At 41.7% G+C, this 20,225-nt stretch overlaps 2 protein-coding genes across 4 annotated transcripts; both read left to right on the top strand.

Moving 5' to 3' along the window:
* The first annotated feature begins 186 nt into the window (after positions 1 to 186).
* LOC138979390 (ras-related protein Rab-20-like) lies at positions 187 to 11,160 on the top strand. 3 transcript variants are annotated; one of them, XR_011460010.1, is made up of 6 exons: positions 187 to 335; positions 1,021 to 1,114; positions 2,787 to 2,843; positions 4,856 to 4,968; positions 5,487 to 9,511; positions 9,636 to 11,160. XR_011460010.1 is itself a non-coding variant. In XM_070352100.1 (5 exons), exons 1-5 carry the CDS (start codon positions 316 to 318, stop codon positions 5,842 to 5,844), a joined length of 642 nt encoding a protein of 213 aa, XP_070208201.1. In that variant the 5' UTR covers positions 187 to 315; the 3' UTR covers positions 5,845 to 11,160. The 3 variants fall into 3 exon arrangements, 2 of the variants coding, with proteins under 2 accessions (XP_070208201.1, XP_070208202.1); XM_070352100.1 differs by having other exon boundaries at positions 5,487 to 11,160; XM_070352101.1 differs by lacking the exon at positions 187 to 335 and adding an exon at positions 472 to 893 and having other exon boundaries at positions 5,487 to 11,160.
* Positions 11,161 to 12,143: 983 nt separating this feature from the next.
* Positions 12,144 to 19,942, top strand: LOC138979388 (gamma-interferon-inducible lysosomal thiol reductase-like). The gene is made up of 8 exons (XM_070352098.1): positions 12,144 to 12,440; positions 14,305 to 14,490; positions 16,057 to 16,131; positions 17,197 to 17,292; positions 18,015 to 18,161; positions 18,600 to 18,668; positions 19,390 to 19,484; positions 19,569 to 19,942. The coding sequence occupies exons 1-7, from the start codon at positions 12,336 to 12,338 to the stop codon at positions 19,456 to 19,458; spliced, it is 747 nt and encodes a 248-aa protein (XP_070208199.1). The 5' UTR covers positions 12,144 to 12,335; the 3' UTR covers positions 19,459 to 19,484; positions 19,569 to 19,942.
* Positions 19,943 to 20,225: the final 283 nt, after the last annotated feature.

The raw sequence follows: 20,225 nt of genomic DNA, 5'->3' as shown, positions 1-20,225 counted from the left end.
TTGTTTGTAATACGCTCGAACCCTTTCACAACAACATTTCCTTTTATTTGCAAACTGAAATACTAGTTGAAGGCTTTGAAACTGTTCTTAATTCAACTGACAGGGGCAAAATGACATTTCTTTCGCAGTAGGTAGAAAGTGTCAAGTCATTGGTACTTTCGCAATGATCACTCCCGTTACGGAAGTGGCACAGGAAACTTGATGTGGGAGGTCCAGAAAGTTTGCGGAGTTTTATCTTCAGTAATCTTCATTCAAACTGACACAGGCCTTGAACAGTCATGAGCTAGACTACTTTGTTGTTTGATTAATTAAAAAATGTCTACAAAACAAAAAGCGTAAGTGATCTGGTAATTTGAAGTTGAAATTGTGGTACATGGAATACAAGGAAAAGTTCGTCTGCTCTGTTTTCAAAGCCCCACGGAAATGACTCATTTGAAGGATGTCTCCTCAGGGCAGAAAGTGGGAACATGATCTTAAAACTGCCATCGCCTTGACTAAAAAATGTCTGAAACTGCTATATGCATCGCATTGGAATACAGCGTTTCTAAAGCTGTTATGTTTCCACCATCAAATGTTGCGTGTGTGCTACAAAAATACAATTTATAAAAATTTAACTCTGGAAAAAAAAACCTCCCCCCAAAAGCCTCTCAGAGTCACTATGATCAGTAGCGGCATGTCTCTTGTAAAAATAGCAGCTGCTCTAGATTTCGAGTGTACAGGGAAATGAAACTAAGACAATTACTTCCCCCTGTGAAAAATGCAGTTTAATTAGTCAGTCAGTTTGAACAATAGAAGTTGTAACTGGGAAGCTAACTTACACTTACACAAGTTACAGGAAGAAGGCTTTCTACTAGAAATTGTAATTCTGTTTAAAGCATGTCTCACACAAACAAGTAAGTAACCACACAAAGACATCTTGAAAACATATGTTGCATTCCTTCACTAAAAGTATGTTATAGTTTTAGTTGCAAACAACAAAAGAAAATGTAATAGTTATAATCCTTCTATTCAATTTGCCAGGGACCTGAAGGTGATCATCATGGGGGATTTCAACGTTGGAAAGACGTCGCTCATCTGTCGCTACATAGAGGGCAAGTTCAAGCAACAAGAACCGGTAAGACTTATAGAGCAGACTGTGACTTTGTCAAAGAATCGTAGTACTTTGAAGAAATGTGTTGCATTTTTAAACAATGAAGGATTCATTGCATCTGAATCCTGATGAAGTTTGTGGATTGTTTTTCCCACCTTTTTCATTCTGTTACAAGTAGTCTGTGGATTTTGTGGAAAGATCTTTCTTGTACTTTGTACCAATTTAAATGAACACATTGGTGCATGCATGTTTTCAGTGAAGAACTCTCTCTCTCTCTCTCTCTCTCTCTCTCTCTCTCTTCCACACATTCCAGGGAATTCCATACCCCTACCCCTCCGAAATGCCTCTTCTGTGAAAACGTTTAGGCGCCAGTTTCATTCCCGCTTAATGGGTAAATAGAACACTTTTCATGTCTGATATTTTAGTGCTTTTTACACTTAGTCAAGTTATGTTTGTATTTTGATTTGTTCTTTATGTGTATGTATTGATAATGATATACATGCAAATGATTGGGACAATTCCTCCCCACATTTGTTTTCTCCCTTTTGTTATTAGTTGTTTTGGATGTTTATATGCAATGCATTATTGCAACTATGCTGCAATTTCCAAACTATATTGTTTTTCCCATTTTTGAATGTGTATACAAAACCATAACCCTTTTCTTATTCCTATTTACATTATGTACGTCTGTAAGTAACAATAACCTTGTCAATTTTACTATCTATATTATGTGCGTCTGTATTAAGTGTTTGTATAAGGGACAGGTTGTAAGATTAGGCTTTGCCTAAAACCTCTATCCTTTGGTAATAAAGTTCAGTTTCAGTTTCAGTTTCTCTCTCTCTCTCTCTCTCTCTCTCTCTCTCTCTCTCTCTCTCTCTCTCTCTCTCTCTCTCTCTCTCTCTCTCTCTCTCTCTCTCTCTCTCTCTCTCTCTCATGGCTAAGAACATAGTGTTTTAAACTTTGTTGTGTCAGTGCTGCGTGCAATATTCTGCTCTGTAACCCTAAATTCACACCGATGAACTCGCAATTTCCTCCTATGCAATGCATTTTGTGTACGTATACATGTATAATGTTCTTACTTCAGTTAACTGTTAAAATGTAGAAGTGTTTTGTTTGTTTTTAGTTAGTCCCTCTTTAGGGTGAGGTAAGATGTAAAAAAGCTGATCACTATCTATTACGTACCCTCGTTAAATAAAGAATTGTCATTCTCTCTCTCTCTCTCTCTCTCTCTCTCTCTCTCTCTCTCTCTCTCTCTCTCTCTCTCTCTCTCTCTCTCTCTCTCTCTCTCTCTCTCTCTTTTTTGTAGGTGCCCTCCCATCAGATGATCCTTATTGAGGTTTAATGGAATGCTAATTATGACGAAGTGATTATGTCTAAGGCCAAAACAAAAAATAGGTGTGGTTACGGTAACATAGCCAAAAAAAATAGGGTAGGTAGGTAGGCAATCACTTTTTTTTATTTTTTTACTTTTGTTTTATAATGTGTACAAATTAAACCTACTTGACAGGGAAATAAGTGTGCGACACGGGCGCTTTCGCTTTCATTGCGTTTTTTGCACTCGTTTTTTTGTGTTTTTTTTGTTTTGACAAATGTAATAAAAAGTTATAGGATCGGCCCCTAAAAATAGGGTAGGTCGGGTTACCGTAACCACACATTTTTTTTTTAGGCCTAAGGTTATATTGCATTACTTTTGCAGACTATTGGTGCAGCGTTCTTCCTCAAGCAGTGGGGTCCATACAACGTTGCTGTCTGGGTCTGTACACTCTAACAGTTTAGTCATTTCTCACACCTAGTGCAGTCTGGGTATGTACATTCCAACAGTTTAGTCATTTCTCGCACCTAGTGCTGTCTGGGTCTGTACACTCTAACAGTTTAGTCATTTCTCGCACCTAGTGCAGTCTGGGTATGTACATTCCAACAGTTTAGTCATTTCTCACACCTAGTGCTGTCTGGGTCTGTACATTCCAACAGTTTAGTCATTTCTCACACCTAGTGCTGTCTGGGTATGTACATTCCAACAGTTTAGTCATTTCTCACACCTAGTGCTGTCTGGGTCTGTACATTCCAACAGTTTAGTCATTTCTCACACCTAGTGCTGTCTGGGTCTGTACACTCCAACAGTTTAGTCATTTCTCACACCTAGTGCTGTCTGGGTCTGTACACTCCAACAGTTTAGTCATTTCTCACACCTAGTGCTGTCTGGGTCTGTACACTCCAACAGTTTAGTCATTTCTCACACCTAGTGCTGTCTGGGTCTGTACACTCCAACAGTTTAGTCATTTCTCGCACCTAGTGCTGTCTGGGTCTGTACACTCTAACAGTTTAGTCATTTCTCGCACCTAGTGCAGTCTGGGTATGTACATTCCAACAGTTTAGTCATTTCTCACACCTAGTGCTGTCTGGGTCTGTACATTCCAACAGTTTAGTCATTTCTCACACCTAGTGCTGTCTGGGTATGTACATTCCAACAGTTTAGTCATTTCTCACACCTAGTGCTGTCTGGGTCTGTACATTCCAACAGTTTAGTCATTTCTCACACCTAGTGCTGTCTGGGTCTGTACACTCCAACAGTTTAGTCATTTCTCACACCTAGTGCTGTCTGGGTCTGTACACTCCAACAGTTTAGTCATTTCTCACACCTAGTGCTGTCTGGGTCTGTACACTCCAACAGTTTAGTCATTTCTCACACCTAGTGCTGTCTGGGTCTGTACACTCCAACAGTTTAGTCATTTCTCGCACCTAGTGCTGTCTGGGTCTGTACACTCTGACAGTTTAGTCATTTCTCGCACCTAGTGCTGTCTGGGTCTGTACACTCCAACAGTTTAGTCATTTCTCACACCTAGTGCTGTCTGGGTCTGTACACTCCAACAGTTTAGTCATTTCTCGCACCTAGTGCTGTCTGGGTCTGTACACTCTAACAGTTTAGTCATTTCTCGCACCTAGTGCTGTCTGGGTCTGTACACTCTAACAGTTTAGTCATTTCTCACACCTAGTGCTGTCTGGGTCTGTACACTCTAACAGTTTAGTCATTTCTCGCACCTAGTGCTGTCTGGGTCTGTACACTCTGACAGTTTAGTCATTTCTCGCACCTAGTGCTGTCTGGGTCTGTACACTCCAACAGTTTAGTCATTTCTCGCACCTAGTGCTGTCTGGGTCTGTACACTCCAACAGTTTAGTCATTTCTCGCACCTAGTGCTGTCTGGGTCTGTACACTCTAACAGTTTAGTCATTTCTCGCACCTAGTGCTGTCTGGGTCTGTACACTCTAACAGTTTAGTCATTTCTCACACCTAGTGCTGTCTGGGTCTGTACACTCTAACAGTTTAGTCATTTCTCGCACCTAGTGCTGTCTGGGTCTGTACACTCTGACAGTTTAGTCATTTCTCGCACCTAGTGCAGTCTATATTATTACAGCTTAAAACAATTAAGTTCTGATCCCTCGATCATACACACTTCTCACCACCTTGTGAACAAAGTGTATTTGTTATACTTAAATTTCATATTTTGATATTATAACGGGAGAAGAGTTTATTGAAATATATGTATGCAATTCAGTGTCACTTAAGTGTGTGTGGTGTGTGTGTGTGTGCATCACTGCATGTGCATGTTTGTGTGTGTGTGTTTATGTGTGTTTTTCGGAGGTGGATACTAGTATCCAAGCAGGCATTGTGTCACGTGTGCGTGTGTGTGTGTTTGTGATTTCATGACGTCTACCTGTCATGTTTGTTGCTTGTAGGATTTTGTCAAATATAACATTTTGCTTCAGGACACGGCGGGAGACGAGAAGTACGCCGGACTGTCACAGTTCTATTGCCGCAGTGCTGGTGCCGCCATCTTGGCTTTTGACATGAACGATCCCAAGACATTTGAGTCTCTCTGGTGAGTGGTGCTGACATTTCTTTTAATGTGGGAAGATCGATTGGTTGAGACAAATGCTCGTGTGTAAATTCTTGGAGATTCTTTGATCGTCTGGTAATGGTCAACTACAGTGGCACCCCACCCCCATCTCTCTCCCCCTCCCCCTTCAGCACCACACCTCTCCTTCCACCCCTCACACCCCCACCCAGAGAGGAGGCAACAGGTGATGTGTTATGCAGATTTAGAAAAGAGGGTAAAGCCTGATATTAGTTGCATAGTCTACTTCAAGAAGCTCGCTGCACAGAGCTTTAGCACATAATTTTGGGTAAAAAGACTTAGCGAAGTCTTCCCAAAGTCAACCTTGGGCTCTATTAAGGCCTTGAACAATTTAAAGACATTTTGTAGGGCAATCCTGTTGAATACAGACAGCACTATAGAATCCAGAATTACGCAGGATCTTGGTGACGAAGCGAAACAATGATAAAGCAGATACATTATTCTGTTGCATATGTCCTCTCAAAACGCAATGTTGGTTGCAGGGCTCGTTTCACCCCAATGCTTGGTGCAGCAAACGAAAACTGTCTACGTGTGGTCGTCGGCACCAAGATGGACACGGTGACGCCCGAGACAAGGGAGATCACTGTGGAGGATGGCAAGAGACTGGCGCGAGAATTCAACGAGCATATAGACATCAGTAAAACGCCGTTCGAGCCGTACTTCGAGACTTCGAGCAAGGATGGACGGGGGGTGCAGGACGTGTTTGACTATATCTTCCAGTACTGTCTGCCGCTGAGCGACGACCAAAGGAAGAGTCAGAGCAAAGTGAGCCGCAGTACGATCGACTTGATGGACGACAGCTGTGTTCACAAAAACCAGAAAGGGAAGTGTGGCTGTTGATAACGTGTTCAACTAGAGGAAAGGAAAACGTGCCACAAGCTATCAAATTCGCTATTCCAATGTCCTTAATTGAGCCCCAAGTCGACTTATCAAAGACTTCTCCAGTTGTTTTTTTACCAAAAATGGTGTGGGATGATGTGGGATGCTGTGGGATGCTGTGGGATGGTGTGGGATGGTGTGGCGAAGTGTCGTGCAGCCAGCTTTGCGAAGTAAACTTCGAGTGTTTAAAGGCTGTCCTTAACTGAGCTGGGCGGGGATGTAGCTCAGTTGGTAGCGCGCTGGATTTGTATTCAGTTGGCCGCTGTCAGCGTGAGTTCGATCCCAGGTTCGGCGGAAATTTATTTCACAGAGTCAACTTTGTGTGCAGACTCTCTTCGGTGTCCGAACCTCCCCCCGTGTACACTACATTGGGTGTGCACGTTAAAGATCCCACGATTGACAAAAGGGTCTTTCCTGGCAAAATTGCTTAGGCACAGTTAATAATTGTCTACCTATACCCGTGTGACTTGGAATAATAGGCCGTGAAAGGTAAATATGCGCCGAAATGGCTGCAATCTACTGGCCGTATAAAATTTCATCTCACACGGCATCACTGCAGAGCGCCTAGAACTGTACCCACGGAATATGCGCGATATAAGCCTCATTGATTGATTGATTGAGCTCGAAGTCGACTTCACGAACTTCCCAACCGTTTATTTTTAGCCAAAATGCAGTGCCGACATGTCGTGCAGACTGCTTCACGAAGTAGACTTCGTCCAATTATTTTTGAAGCTTTATAGGTGTGTGACAGGGGAGGCTACCGCTCCTTTCACAGCAGACTCTGCACCCGAGTTGTTGGCCTTTAGGTCAACACCCGTGGTTTGTAGAATTCTGTTTGTGATGGGGTCTGGTGGTTTCCGATTGTCTGTATGTTCATGGAAACCTTCGGGTTTGCATAACAGTTTTTATAGGGCTAAGAAATTAGCCCTAACATTTTCAATCCTGTTTGATTGCACTTCGCTTCCCGAGGTGATCGTAGTGTTTCGGCACACGGTTACAGGTGTTTCAATGGAAGCAGACATATCATTCAATCAATCAATATGAAGCTTTATAGCTGTTTCAATGGAAGCAGACATATCTGTGTGTCGACCTGGAAAGAGAGTACAGTGGAATCATCCTTTTAAGACTTTCAAAAATCGGAGAAATCTTAACTCATTGACATTTTCTCCCAGGTACAGATATATATCCGTACCCACTCATATGGCTCTATCTGACCAGGTACGGATATATCCACTCAGACTGTTAGCTTCAGTCGCTTCCTGTAACGTTCATCCAATGCCTGCATTCCAGCGTGTTGATACACAGTTACTACACAGTTACTATAATTCTGAGTGACCTGCTGCAGCACAGCTGGTCTTGGCTAAAAAAACAAACTTGGTCAACATAGGTGGGGTAGAAAGTGTTAATTAAAAAGGAGGGAGTCTTAAAATGGAGGTAGATTTAAGAGGTTCTGAACAGAAAAACAAGGTCTTAAAAAGGAGGAAGACTTAAATGGGGGGTCTTAAAAAATGGGGTTCTGCTGCACACTGATTCCTGAAGAATTATGAACCGTCACAAGAAGCGTACCGGTGCAGGAATGTCCTGTGTACCTTGTACCTCACTTACCTTGTTGAACAACAACAGCAGGTGAGGACAAAACACCTGCTGAAGGAACACTAACAAAAACATGAACACATAACTAATGATTCTTACTTACTGCCCGCTATTTTCCCTGGTTAGGAAGGGCACCAATGTGTCCATGTGCCTGTTGGTAATGTGTTCACCGGAAGGGCACCAATGTGTCCATGTGCCTGTTGGTAATGTGTTGACAGGAAGGGCACCAATGTGTCCATGTGCCTGTTGGTAATGTGTTCACAGGAAGGGCACCAATGTGTCCATGTGCCTGTTGGTAATGTGTTCACAGGAAGGGCACCAATGTGTCCATGTGCCTGTTGGTAATGTGTTGATAGGTTGAGGCACACATTCACTTGTCAGGGTGCTTGCAACACAAAAAAGTAGAACAGCAAGTGAAATATTCACTGTAACTCAGTGATTGCCTGAGGTGTTTTTTTTAACAATTACTACCTGTTAAGGAGGGAGAGTAGTTCCCACCTACACTGGTCATCTGGTCAGACCCACCAGTCAAACGGAGGCCTGTTATTAAGGCGATCACTTTGTTACTATATTGTAAAGAAAACCTCACAAGTGCCATTTAAACTCGAAGAAAGTTCAGTTGATAGGTTTTATTTCTATTATTTTCATTCGTATACTGGTACGTAATGCTTGAAATTACCAGTGAATTTCACATCTATTTCAGATACAGAAAAGGAAGCAGGTGATTTGTTCAACTAGTTTATAGATCCATTTCAGCCTTAATTCTGTGCTGAGTAAAATCTATTCAGTCGAGCCGTCCAAAGCAACACCTATGCTGTGGGAAATGTGTGACAAAGACTCTGTGAGGCATCAAAGATAAAATAAACAGCAAGTAGCCTAGTGGATAAGACATCAGCCTCCTGTGCGGAAGGTTGCGGGTTCGAATCCCAGCCGCCTGGTGGGCTAAGGGTGGATATTTTTCGGATCTCCCAGGTCAACTTATGTGCAGACCCACTAATGCCTTATCCCCCTTCGTGTGTACACGCAAGCACAAGACAAAGTGCGCACAGAAAATATGCTGCAATCCATGTCAGAGTTTGGTGGGTTACAGAAACACGAAAATACCCAGCAGGCTTCCCCCTGAAATCCTGCGGGGTATAGCTGCCTGAATGGTGGAGAAAAAACATAAAAACATGAGTGAACATGGGAGTTTTAGCCCATAGAAGAAGTAAACACGATTTTATGACAAAGAAGAAGCATTATTAACGCTGGATACAGGATACAGTGTCTTGTGTCCTTTGTTACAGTACGACAAGGAAGGGAGACAGGAAGCGGCATACGTGCCTTTTGACAGTGTGCTCAAAAGAACAGGGAAACAAACTAAAACGGAATCTATTTGAGGTAGAGATCGAGCTGAGAGGATGTGTGTATTTGCCTTTGAATGTAGTGGTACTTGAAAAAAAATGGGTTTTCAATGTTAAAAAAAAAAAAAAAAATAGAGTCAAACATTATTTTTTTCAAAGGAGAAGAAAAAGAAAAGGTCAGAATAGAACATAGAAAGTTAAGCAAAAAGTTACAGTGAAAACCAGAATCATTTACTGCTTATTGAAAAGAGTGACCTTATATTATATGAATATACATGTACCTGTTTCACCATTCCTTCACCATTCCAGTTAGCTTTCCTTATGTTTTTATTTCTTTGTTGACGACGTTACCTGTCTTGGTACAGGTAGTTGTTGACGACGTTACCTGTTTTGGTACAGGTAGTTGTTGACGACGTTACCTGTTTTGGTACAGGTAGTTGTTGACAACGTTACCTGTTTTGGTACAGGTAGTTGTTGACGACGTTACCTGTTTTGGTACAGGTAGTTGTTGACGACGTTACCTGTTTTGGTACAGGTAGTTGTTGACAGCCTAGCGCATGGAATGAAAACAGTGTGTATTAAAACAGAATGTGATCATGTCATCTTTCTGAGGAAAACAAAATTGTGTTGGATTTGGGAGAGAGGAGGGAGGTTGTTTAATTGTAGTTGTTTGTTTGTTGATTTGTTGTCAGGTGATGTACTAGCTGTGTGTGAATACACAGAATGACAGACTTGTTTGTTGATTTGTTGTCAGGTGATGTACTAGCTGTGTGTGAATACACAGAATGACAGACTTGTTTGTTGATTTGTTGTCAGGTGATGTACTAGCTGTGTGTGAATACACAGAATGACAGACTTGTTTGATTGTATACATCATTGCAGCACAAAGACTGCATGGGTGCTACCTTATGTACTGTTGAATGAGTGAGTGAGCTTTACAGGTGTGTGTATAGTTCTTTGATATCATTGAAACATAGTTCACAGGCTTTAAACACTTTCACAAACGCTTTTTCAGGTTGTATTTTAGTGAATAATTTGATTAAATTAGTGATGCTCTTTTCATTGGTTTCCGGAAATGGCACACGATTGAAGGGTTAACATTTAACTGTGTGGAGTCCTGTGTTTGTGTGTGTGTGTGTGTGAGAGCCAGTTGTGTCAAAACTGTTTTAAGTAATGTTGTCTAACTGTTTGAGAGCCCAGGAATTTTATCATGTGTGTGAAGAATGATTTTTTGTTTAATATCTTCTTTTTTTCTTTCTTTTTTTGCTGGGTGGTTATTTGTGCGTTTTTCTGTATACTTTTTTTTTGGGGGGGGGGGGGGGGTTTAGTGTGTTTTTGTGTGTGGGATTCCATAGACACAAAGAGCTATGGCAACAACCAGTTCTGGCTTTGAATCATATTTTTTGTACGGCAATTATCGTTATTTGGGAATCTGCACACAACTGTGACAGAGAACATTTCTGCAGCTGAAAACATCTCTTGTTGGATACTTTGTGGTATGTGATTGATGGCAAATGTTGTTCGTGTATGAACACCGGTTAAGAAGTTGTTTTCTTGCCAACATCTTTTAACTGTTTGCACTTGAATGTGTTGTGTTTTTACCAGAGTGTCTAGGAATTTTAGGACAGAATTTTCAGCTATGATTTATTTTGTTAAGCTGTGATTTTTATTTTTTAATTTTTTTTTTAATAGTTGTAGTGCTTTTTATGTCATGTACTACAAATAGATATACAACATTGTAATAAGCAATGATGATTTGAACTCATTTGGTACTGAAGACCAGCTTTGACTCTTGTGCACTCTTTTTTTGCTTTACCAATTATCAAATAGCAACAATACTAAACTGCACTAATGTTCTTTTGCACATGTTCTTGTATCCAGTTGTATTTGAATGTGTGCAATATTGTTTTGAGATTGGCCTTTTTGAATCCTTTTTTGGCATACACATTTTAGACATGACAGTGAAGTAAGATTTATGCAAATGACCAAAGTCATGTGATAGGGTTTGTCAAACATGTGATGCGTTTAGTGTCATGCTGACATTTTTCGAACATGTTTGCAGTAGTTGTACATTAATTCTTCTGTTCATCTGTGAAAGGTTAATTTGTTTTGATCAAGAGAAGTGTATGGGAATACCAAAGGAAGGAAATTAGAGACAGTTTGTATTTGATGAGATGTTCATCTGGTTTTGTTGGAGAACTATTCCATACTACCATGTCATGGTTTTTTTTTTATATGCCATGGTAATGTTGGTAGAATAAATGATGGTACAGTTTGAGCGGTGAAAATATATTTTTCTGTGTGTTTGCAAAACAAATTAAAAAAAAAGATTGACAACTAATTTACTTGTGCTATATCTGTTTTTAAGTGTGTGTGTGGGTGTTAGAGAGAGAGAGAGACAGAGAGAGAGAGAGAGAGAGAGAGAGAGAGAGAGAGAGAGAGAGAGAGAGAGAGGGTATAGATGATTTGTGAGCAAGTCCCTTGGTTCTGCTTTTTGTCTGTCAGCCTCTCAGCTCAATCTCTACCTCAAACACGTACACTAACACATTGATTCCCTCTCTCCTTCTGTCTGTCTCTCTTTTGCCCGCTCGCTCTCCTCCCCCCCCCCCCCCTCCCTCCCTCCGTCTATCTGCACACACATACACAAATCGCACACACATTTCACACACACACATGTATAACACACACATACACCACACACACAGACTCACGTCCGCCGTCCACACTAACACACACATAAAAACTAAACAGGATGCTAAAAGATAATGTCCGTCAAAACAAAGTCATGTGCGGCATGACTCAGAGTGACTCAGTACTCAACACTCTATCTTCACTGTCAATCTGTGATAGCTTCACTCATATTCACGTGACAACCATGCAGTAGACTGTTTACACTTCATTCCTTTTTTTCCCCTGACAGATGACATTATACGTTTGATTGTGGTGCTGATTGTCGCTTCACTCGCAGGGGCGGATCAGTTGCTTTGTAAGGGGGGGGGGGGGGCACTTTAAATCGAAAGTGAATGTGATGGGCGCAAAGCGCCCGAATTTGCTAGGGGGGTCCGGGGGCATGCCCCCCCGGAAAAAAAATTTGACCAAAGAAGCAAAATGGTGCCATCTGGTGCCATTTGAACTTAGAAATGGTAATAGAATCAGCATAGAAACATCTTTTTTTTTTCTTCTTTTTTTTTTTTCGGGGGGGGGGGGGGGTGGCACGTGCCCCTGTGCCCCCCCCTCGTCCGCCCCTGGCCCCTGACTCGACAAGCTGTTTCACAGCGAAACATAGATGTGCTTGCCACAGGATCCGATCCATAGGCAAAGGCGAAAACGAAAGTAGGCCCGTAAGAGCATCATGTGATGGGTCACGCGACATGTCATGTGACTTACACAACAAAATGGGGGCGTAGAGGATTCAGACGGCAAACGGACTAAAACCATTCAACTGAGTCATTGTTTATACTGCAAAAACAATCAGACACAGAAAAAACGAGTGAACAGAAACGGAAGACTGACACGATGAAGACCTTTCTACTACTTATCGCTGTGGCCGGGGCGGCTGGTACCTGTAGATTTCCACCACAACTCTGGTGCAGCTCCGAGGAAATCGCCATTCAGTGCAAGGTATTAGTTTTATCTAAGTACTCCCAAAAATGGCATTTAACCGTCCACTTCAATTTTTGTGTGGTTCAGATGCACCCTGTTTTGAGGAAGGCTGATAAAATGAAACTCAAATTACGCACATGTATTTAAAATCTTTGGATTGTTTCAAAATCAAGTACACCAATTATTATAGCTCTTGCTTGCACAGTTACAATGTTGTCTATTCACATACTCATGACTTGACTCGACTCATGCACATGGACTGTCTTTTGTGCAGGCGGGATACACTGATACTATCGTTGAGGGACAGACTCTCTCTCTCACACACACACACACACACACACCCCGCGGGTTAGGGGGAGTCCCATATTGGTTGGGACTAGAAAGAATTTACCCGATGCTACCCAGCATGTCGTAAGAGGCGACTAACGGTTCTGTTTCTTCTCTTCTTTTGTCTTATTTCTGCCTTACCAGTCCTTTCACCTATATTTCCTTCCAAGAAAACTCTCCCTACTATTCCCTGCAGTTTTCCAATTCTTTTCTTGTCTTATTTCTACCTGACTGGATCCATCACCTTTATTTCACTTACCAAAAGTCTTCTTTTCCACATCCTTATTTCTCTGCACCCCGCATGTCGTATGAGGCGACTAACGGATTCTGTTTCTCCTTTTACCCTTGTTAAGTGGTTCTTGTATAGAATATAGTCAATGTTTGTAAAGATTTTAGTCAAGCAGTATGTAAGAAATGTTTAGTCCTTTGTACTGGAAACTTGCATTCTCCCAGTAAGGTCATATATTGTACTACGTTGCAAGCCCCTGGAGCAATTTTTTGATTAGTGCTTTTGTGAACAAGAAACACTTAACAAGTGGCTCTATCCCATCTCCCCCCCCCCCCCCCCCCCCCCCATTTCCCCTATCCCATCTCCCCCTTTCCCTCGTCGCGATATAACCTTCGTGGTTGAAAACGACGTTAAACACCAAATAAAGAAACACACACACACACACACACATGCAAACACACACACAAAGATTAGTTACACACACACAGACACTTGTCACATGTATACTGTCGTGGTACACACACGACACCCACACGCACACGTACACACACACACACACACATACACACACTTGTCACATGAATACTGGTGTGATACACACACCTCACACATACACACACACACACACACCACACACACACATTCACACATACACCTGCACACACACACACACACACACCACACACACACACTCGCACATACACATACACACACACATGTATACACACACACACACACACATACACACATACATGTATACACACATTCACACACACACACACACACACACACACACTTGTCACACTTGTCACATGTTTACTATTAGGGTACATACCTATTTAATTGTAACCAAGGATAATTTCTTACCCTCTCCTTTTTCACTGGTTAGAGTCTGCCATGCAGTATGCTCAGACAGATAACAATGATGTCTCAATTGTGGTGTTGTTCTAGAGCACAAGTAACAGATTAACTCTGTGGAAATGATGCTGCATATTGAGAGAAGTGCAACCGCTTGAGATTCACTCACCTTGGACCTTGACCCCCACCAGGGGCTAAATCAGGTCATTGCTGTTTTGGGGTGGGTTTTTTTTTGCAACATATAATATGTGTGGGTTTATTTCTCATCAACAAAATGACTTTTAGGGTGAGAGGAACAAAGTTAACAAACAAAAGAATTGTGTACTCACCAATACAAGGTACCGTAAACTCTCACATAAACATGCTTGTGGTGTCTGTGTATTGGTGAGCAAAATTATTACATTGTTTTACATTACTTTTGTTTTTCCCAAAGCTTTGTAAAGACAAATAAATGTTGTCTATTTGCAGGTGTACCAGCAGTGCAAAGAGAGCGTGTGGACAGTGAAGACCAACGCAGCCCTAGTGGAGTTTGAGCTGTACTTTGAGTCTCTGTGCCCAGACTGCAGGAACTTCATCAAGACACAGCTCTTCCCCACCTACACCAAAGTGGGCAGCATCATGAACATCACTCTCGTTCCTTACGGCAACGCCAGGGTGAGTAGCATCATTAACATCACTCTCGTTCCTTACGGCAACGCCAGGGTGAGTAGCATCATGAACATCACTCTCGTTCCTTACGGCAACGCCATGGTGAGTATCATCATGAACATCACTCTCGTTCCTTACGGCAACGCCAGGGTGAGTAGCATCATGAACATCACTCTCGTTCCTTACGGCAACGCCAGGGTGAGTAGCATCATGAACATCACTCTCGTTCCTTACGGCAACGCCAGGGTGAGTAACATCATGAACATCACTCTCGTTCCTTACGGCAACGCCAGGGTGAGTATCATCATGAACATCACTCTCGTTCCTTACGGCAACGCCAGGGTGAGTATCATCATGAACATCACTCTCGTTCCTTACGGCAACGCCAGGGTGAGTAACATCATGAACATCACCCTTGTTCCTTACGGCAACGCCAGGGTGAGTAGCATCATGAACATCACTCTCGTTCCTTACGGCAACGCCATGGTGAGTAGCATCATTAACATCACTCTCGTTCCTTACGGCAACGCCAGGGTGAGTAGCATCATGAACATCACTCTCGTTCCTTACGGCAACGCCAGGGTGAGTAGCATCATGAACATCACTCTCGTTCCTTACGGCAACGCCAGGGTGAGTAGCATCATGAACATCACTCTCGTTCCTTACGGCAACGCCAGGGTGAGTAGCATCATGAACATCACTCTCGTTCCTTACGGCAACGCCAGGGTGAGTAGCATCATGAACATCACTCTCGTTCCTTACGGCAACGCCAGGGTGAGTAACATCATGAACATCACTCTCGTTCCTTACGGCAACGCCAGGGTGAGAAGTACAGCTGTCATCGCAATGAGCTGTCAAAGATACCTGTACGATACATCATGATATTATCACAGTGGCAAAATAATTGTGCTCTGAGTTTAGAATCTTTAAGGCACAGAACATTTTGTAAGAGGTGGTTTCATTTATAACAGTGCCACAAAGGACTTCAATATGGTGTGTGTGTTTTGTTGTTGTTTTTGTTGTTGTGTTTTTTAAGATATAACCAGTGTAAAACAAGTTTGATATTTTTGGCAAGATAAATATATCAAGGATCCAAAAAATCCGGACTTTTTTTCTCTCTTATAATTCCCCTTTCCATAGAGACCACCCTTGTATAACAACCACTTTTGATTCATCTCTTAGGTTTTTTTGGGGTTTTTTTTCGGTTTTTTTGCCAAGCACATCATTGTGGGGCTTTTGATGAATAACATGCATCCGTCCACTCACAATATATTTTCTTTCATCCTTCAACATTTACCACTCAAAAAAGTCTATAGTATTAAAATCCATGAAACAAATGGTCTCTTAGGTGGCTGTTATGAAATAGTTTGACTGTGCACAAACATACAACTCATGATGTTTTATGACTGAGATACAGGGTTAGGGTTTGGGTCAGTTTGATTCCACAGAGCTGATCAGTACGTGCCACCTGTAGATAAACAAGGCGAGAGAAGACTGAGAGATTTCTGAAGGTTGATGACATACACAAAAGTCACACTCATAGTAACGAGCATACACTGTTTACCTGTGCAGGAGAAACAGTCTGGGGACAGGTGGGTGTTTACCTGTCAGCACGGGGAGCAGGAATGCATCGGTAACCTGTTGGAGGTAAGTTATTAGGCACAAAAAAAAAATAGTCTGTTTGCGGTAACCCGACCGACCCTATTTTTTTCGCGCGACCCTAGACTTTTTTTTTTGGCATTTGGGAAAACAATTTTTTTTTTAAAATAACGTAAAAATATGTTTTTTTGGAAGAAAAAAAAAATCCCGACCTACCGACCCTATTTTTTTGGCCTATGTTACCGTAAACAGACCTATTTTTTTTTTTTGCCTTATAGGGATTTTTACTGTTACTGCTTTAAACTTGAAGTACGAATTGACATGTTTGTAATGTTTGTCTTTCTCTTTAATAAGGGGATTTTGAAATTGTACGCATCACCTTTGTTTGAAAGATCTATGTGATTTTCAACAGAATTCCGAGTTGAAACTGTGATGTATGCAAAGAAGACTTTGTATGGTTGCTAAGTTTATTCTAGTACAGTAGAGGAGGGAGTAATAGTTAAAGGCATATGTACTCGATGACTATACACGCTAATTGCTTTACCAACAGCTGGAGACATGCTAAATTAAGTTCCCTGCAAAATATTGTGGTCTAGGACCCCTTCAATGTTGAGATATGTTAATTTTCATTTTGATCTGGATCGTCCTATTTATAGATTTGGCAACACATGTAACGTTGATGCAAGGGAGCTAACACCGCGGCTTTGTTGACATCCTCACTTTTTCAGAGGCTAGAACAAGCTGTAATGCATGTATTATGGTCCGCGCATGGTGACATATCGTCATTATATGGTCTTATGGTGCGTTTGACATCGATTATGGGCAAACTACACTTTGTAAACACGGGAGCGCGTACATATGCCTTTAACATGCAGTAACATTTACACAGATTATGAACAGAACATATGAGAAAGAGACAGAGGTCTTTAGATTGGGGGGGGGGGGGGGGGAGGGGTAAATGGGGGAGCATCTTATTATTTACTGCATCTTTTTATTTTTTTAAATTATTTTTTAATCACAATGTTAGCATTCTCTCATCACATTCTATCATATATGTTATATATATATATATACAGTATATCATATATATATTACATGTTATGGATTTTGCAGACGTGCGCCATCCACACGCTGAAGAGTATTGACAGGATCATGCCGTTCATCCACTGTATGGAGCTGTCCGAGTACCCCCTGCAGTCCGTGCAGTCCGTGAGTTGTGTGTCTAGTACTCAAACATTTCTCATCTAGCCAAATATGATGATGTCATTGTTTTCTTGTGCTGAAACATTTTTCATCTACCTAAATCTCACTGTGTACATTTCAAAAGCAACAAAAAAAGTTTTCTCGTTCTGAAATGACAAACTAAAGTTGAGTGGGGATGGGATGGGCTGAGCAGACCAAGAAAGTTGAGGAGTTAGGGATTATGAGTTATGACCGAGGACACAGAGATGGGAATTGTTTTGAAAATCTCATGCACAAGCAAGCATCATGGACAGCCTTTGCTATGTCCTACCAGCTTCATGTACATATCTATACAGGCGAACATGGAGATTTAAACACCTGTTTACTGGCTGAGCTGCTTGTACTTGCATACATGTGCTCACACTCACAGACAGAAATACAAGACTCCCATGGACACACAAACATACAAACAGGCAGTCAGACATGCATGCACACACAAGCACATGTACACACACACACACACACACACACACACACACACACACACACACACACACACACACACACACACACACACACACACACACATATATCCACGTTCATGCACACTGGTACGCACACACATACAACACACATGCACACAACCTGTCTAGTGTCACTCAACAAACATTGAGGTTTTCATCGTTTTCATGCTCACACAGAAAAGAGTGGATACAGTTTAGTCATTCCTCTGTCTGTGCCTGTTTCAGTGTTCCCAGCAGCTGAGCGTGCCCCTGGACCCCATCATGTTTTGTTACAACAGTACTGTGGGCAACACTCTGGAACACAAGATGGCGCAGAAAACTGAGGCCCTCAACCCTCCTCACAAATATGTACCTTGGGTTGTACTCAATGGGGTGAGTGAGAGACATTGTGTTCATGTGTGTGGGTGTGTGTGTGTGTGAGAGAGAGAGAGAGAGAGAGAGAGAGAGAGAGAGAGAGAGAGAGAGAGAGAGAGAGAGAGAGAGAGGGAGAGAGAGAGTGTGTGTGTGTGTAAGAGAGAGAGAGTGTGTGTGTGCAATTCGCAAGTGAGAGAGAGAGTGTGTGTGGGTGGGTGGGTGGGTGTGTGTGTGTGTGTGTGTGTTAGCCAGTGTGCATTTGTGTAAGCATGCATGTCTGAGTGTGTTCTTAAATTGCATGCATTTATGTGTGTGCTTGTTTGGTACGCTCTGTCTGTGTAGAGGTGTACTGTATTTCTAACACCACATGCATCAATCTCGTCCTAACCGCAGTGGTATCCAAGATATTAGAATCAGTTTGTTTTGGGATAATGTTGAAGATGCTTTGTGTTTCAGGTTCACACAGAGAAGATTAACGATGAGGCGGCCAGAGATCTGCTGAAGTTGGTCTGTGACACATACACTGTGAGTGATGCCTTCATTTCTACTCTTTGTGCATTTACGTAATTGTTCTTTTTTCTAATTCACTTATACACTTTGTGTTAACCTATCTTTTACAACATGTTTGTTCTTACTTCTTGATATTGTCTTTTGACTGCTTTTATTTTGAGAAACAATTTGGAAGTATGCATCTAGACCGCTTACTTCCCTTTGTTTCTCAGATTTTAAAATAGTGTTCCACTTCATTTGTTATACGTTCATTTTGGATTAGGAGTAATCTTGTTCCCTGTTCTGGTTGTGAACAGCACTGTGACCTAGTTTTCCTTCTTACGCAGTAATTATATTTTCAAAACACTTTGATATAATTATGCAGCATTTTTCCTTTTTATGTTATAGTCAAATACCTGTTTGTTGATGATCTGAGAAACAAAGGGAAGTAAGCGCTTTAAATGCAAAGGACGTGCAGTGCAGTGAAATAAGTGAGAGTTATGTTCGGGCATTATTAAGAGTTTTTAAAAGTACCCCATCAACAAATTTAAAGCATGATTGCATTGATCATTATTGCATCGGTATTTCGTGCATTGATAAACCTTTCAATAATGGACTATTCTTGGTTTTCCATTTTGAATTTTGGAACATGGAACATGGAACGTGGAACTTGGAACTTGGAACGTTAGCAGTCAATCTGCTTTTGGATTTGTGTCACACATGATTAGGATTAATGGCCTTTTTATTTTATTTCCAGGGTACCAAACCTTCAGCATGTACAGCGACTAGAGCGCAGCTCACAGGATGTGCACAATCTGATCTCTGACCTTAGTTAGCCATGAGAGTCAGCTAGTTAGCCATGAGAGTCAGCTAGTTAGCCATGAGAGTCAGCTAGTTAGCCATGAGAGTCAGCTAGTTAGCCATGAGAGTCAGCTACACCCCATGCCCCTCTGAAGGCCTTTTTTTCTTTCTTCTTTTTTTTTTGTTTTTGGGGGGGGGGGGGGTGATGGAGGGGTTGTGTAAAACAAAAGATTTGAGATTTTATAAATGTGAAAGCTGTTGTCTATAGGAGGTGGAGAAAGAATTGACTGCTTTTCAGGGTCTGTGATGCTCTGTCCTTTCACCAATTTGTCTTCTTGGTTTTAACTAGATATACAATTATATATGTCTGAAAATGGCTTTTTTTTAAAATTTATATATACATGTATAGAGCTATGAACAACTTTTTGACATGGAGAGTAAGTGTGTGTGAGTGCGTGTGTTGATCGCGTAACAGCTAATAAATTTTGGTGTTCCATGGAACAATTGTGGATTTGTATTTTTGACATATTTCTTTACACAGCTTGGAAATATTACAGAGTGTGTGTTTCTGATCTTGTCCGAGCAAGTCTGTGTGTGTGTGTCGATCGGTCTGTGTGTGTGTGTCGATCAGTATGTGTGTGTGTGTGTCGATCAGTCTGTGTGTGTGTGTGTGTGTGCCTGTGTGTATGTGTCGATCAGTCTGTGTGTGTGTGTGTCTGTGTACGTGTATGTGTGCCTGGGTGTGTTTGTGTGTGTGCCCCTGCGTTTGTCTGTACGCCAATACATGTGAAT

This window comes from Littorina saxatilis, linkage group LG11 (assembly GCF_037325665.1).
Source record: "Littorina saxatilis isolate snail1 linkage group LG11, US_GU_Lsax_2.0, whole genome shotgun sequence".
Classification (NCBI taxonomy): Eukaryota; Metazoa; Mollusca; class Gastropoda; order Littorinimorpha; family Littorinidae; genus Littorina; species Littorina saxatilis.
Note: the sequence above shows the minus strand (reverse complement) of the source record. Positions and strands in the feature narration are given on the sequence as shown.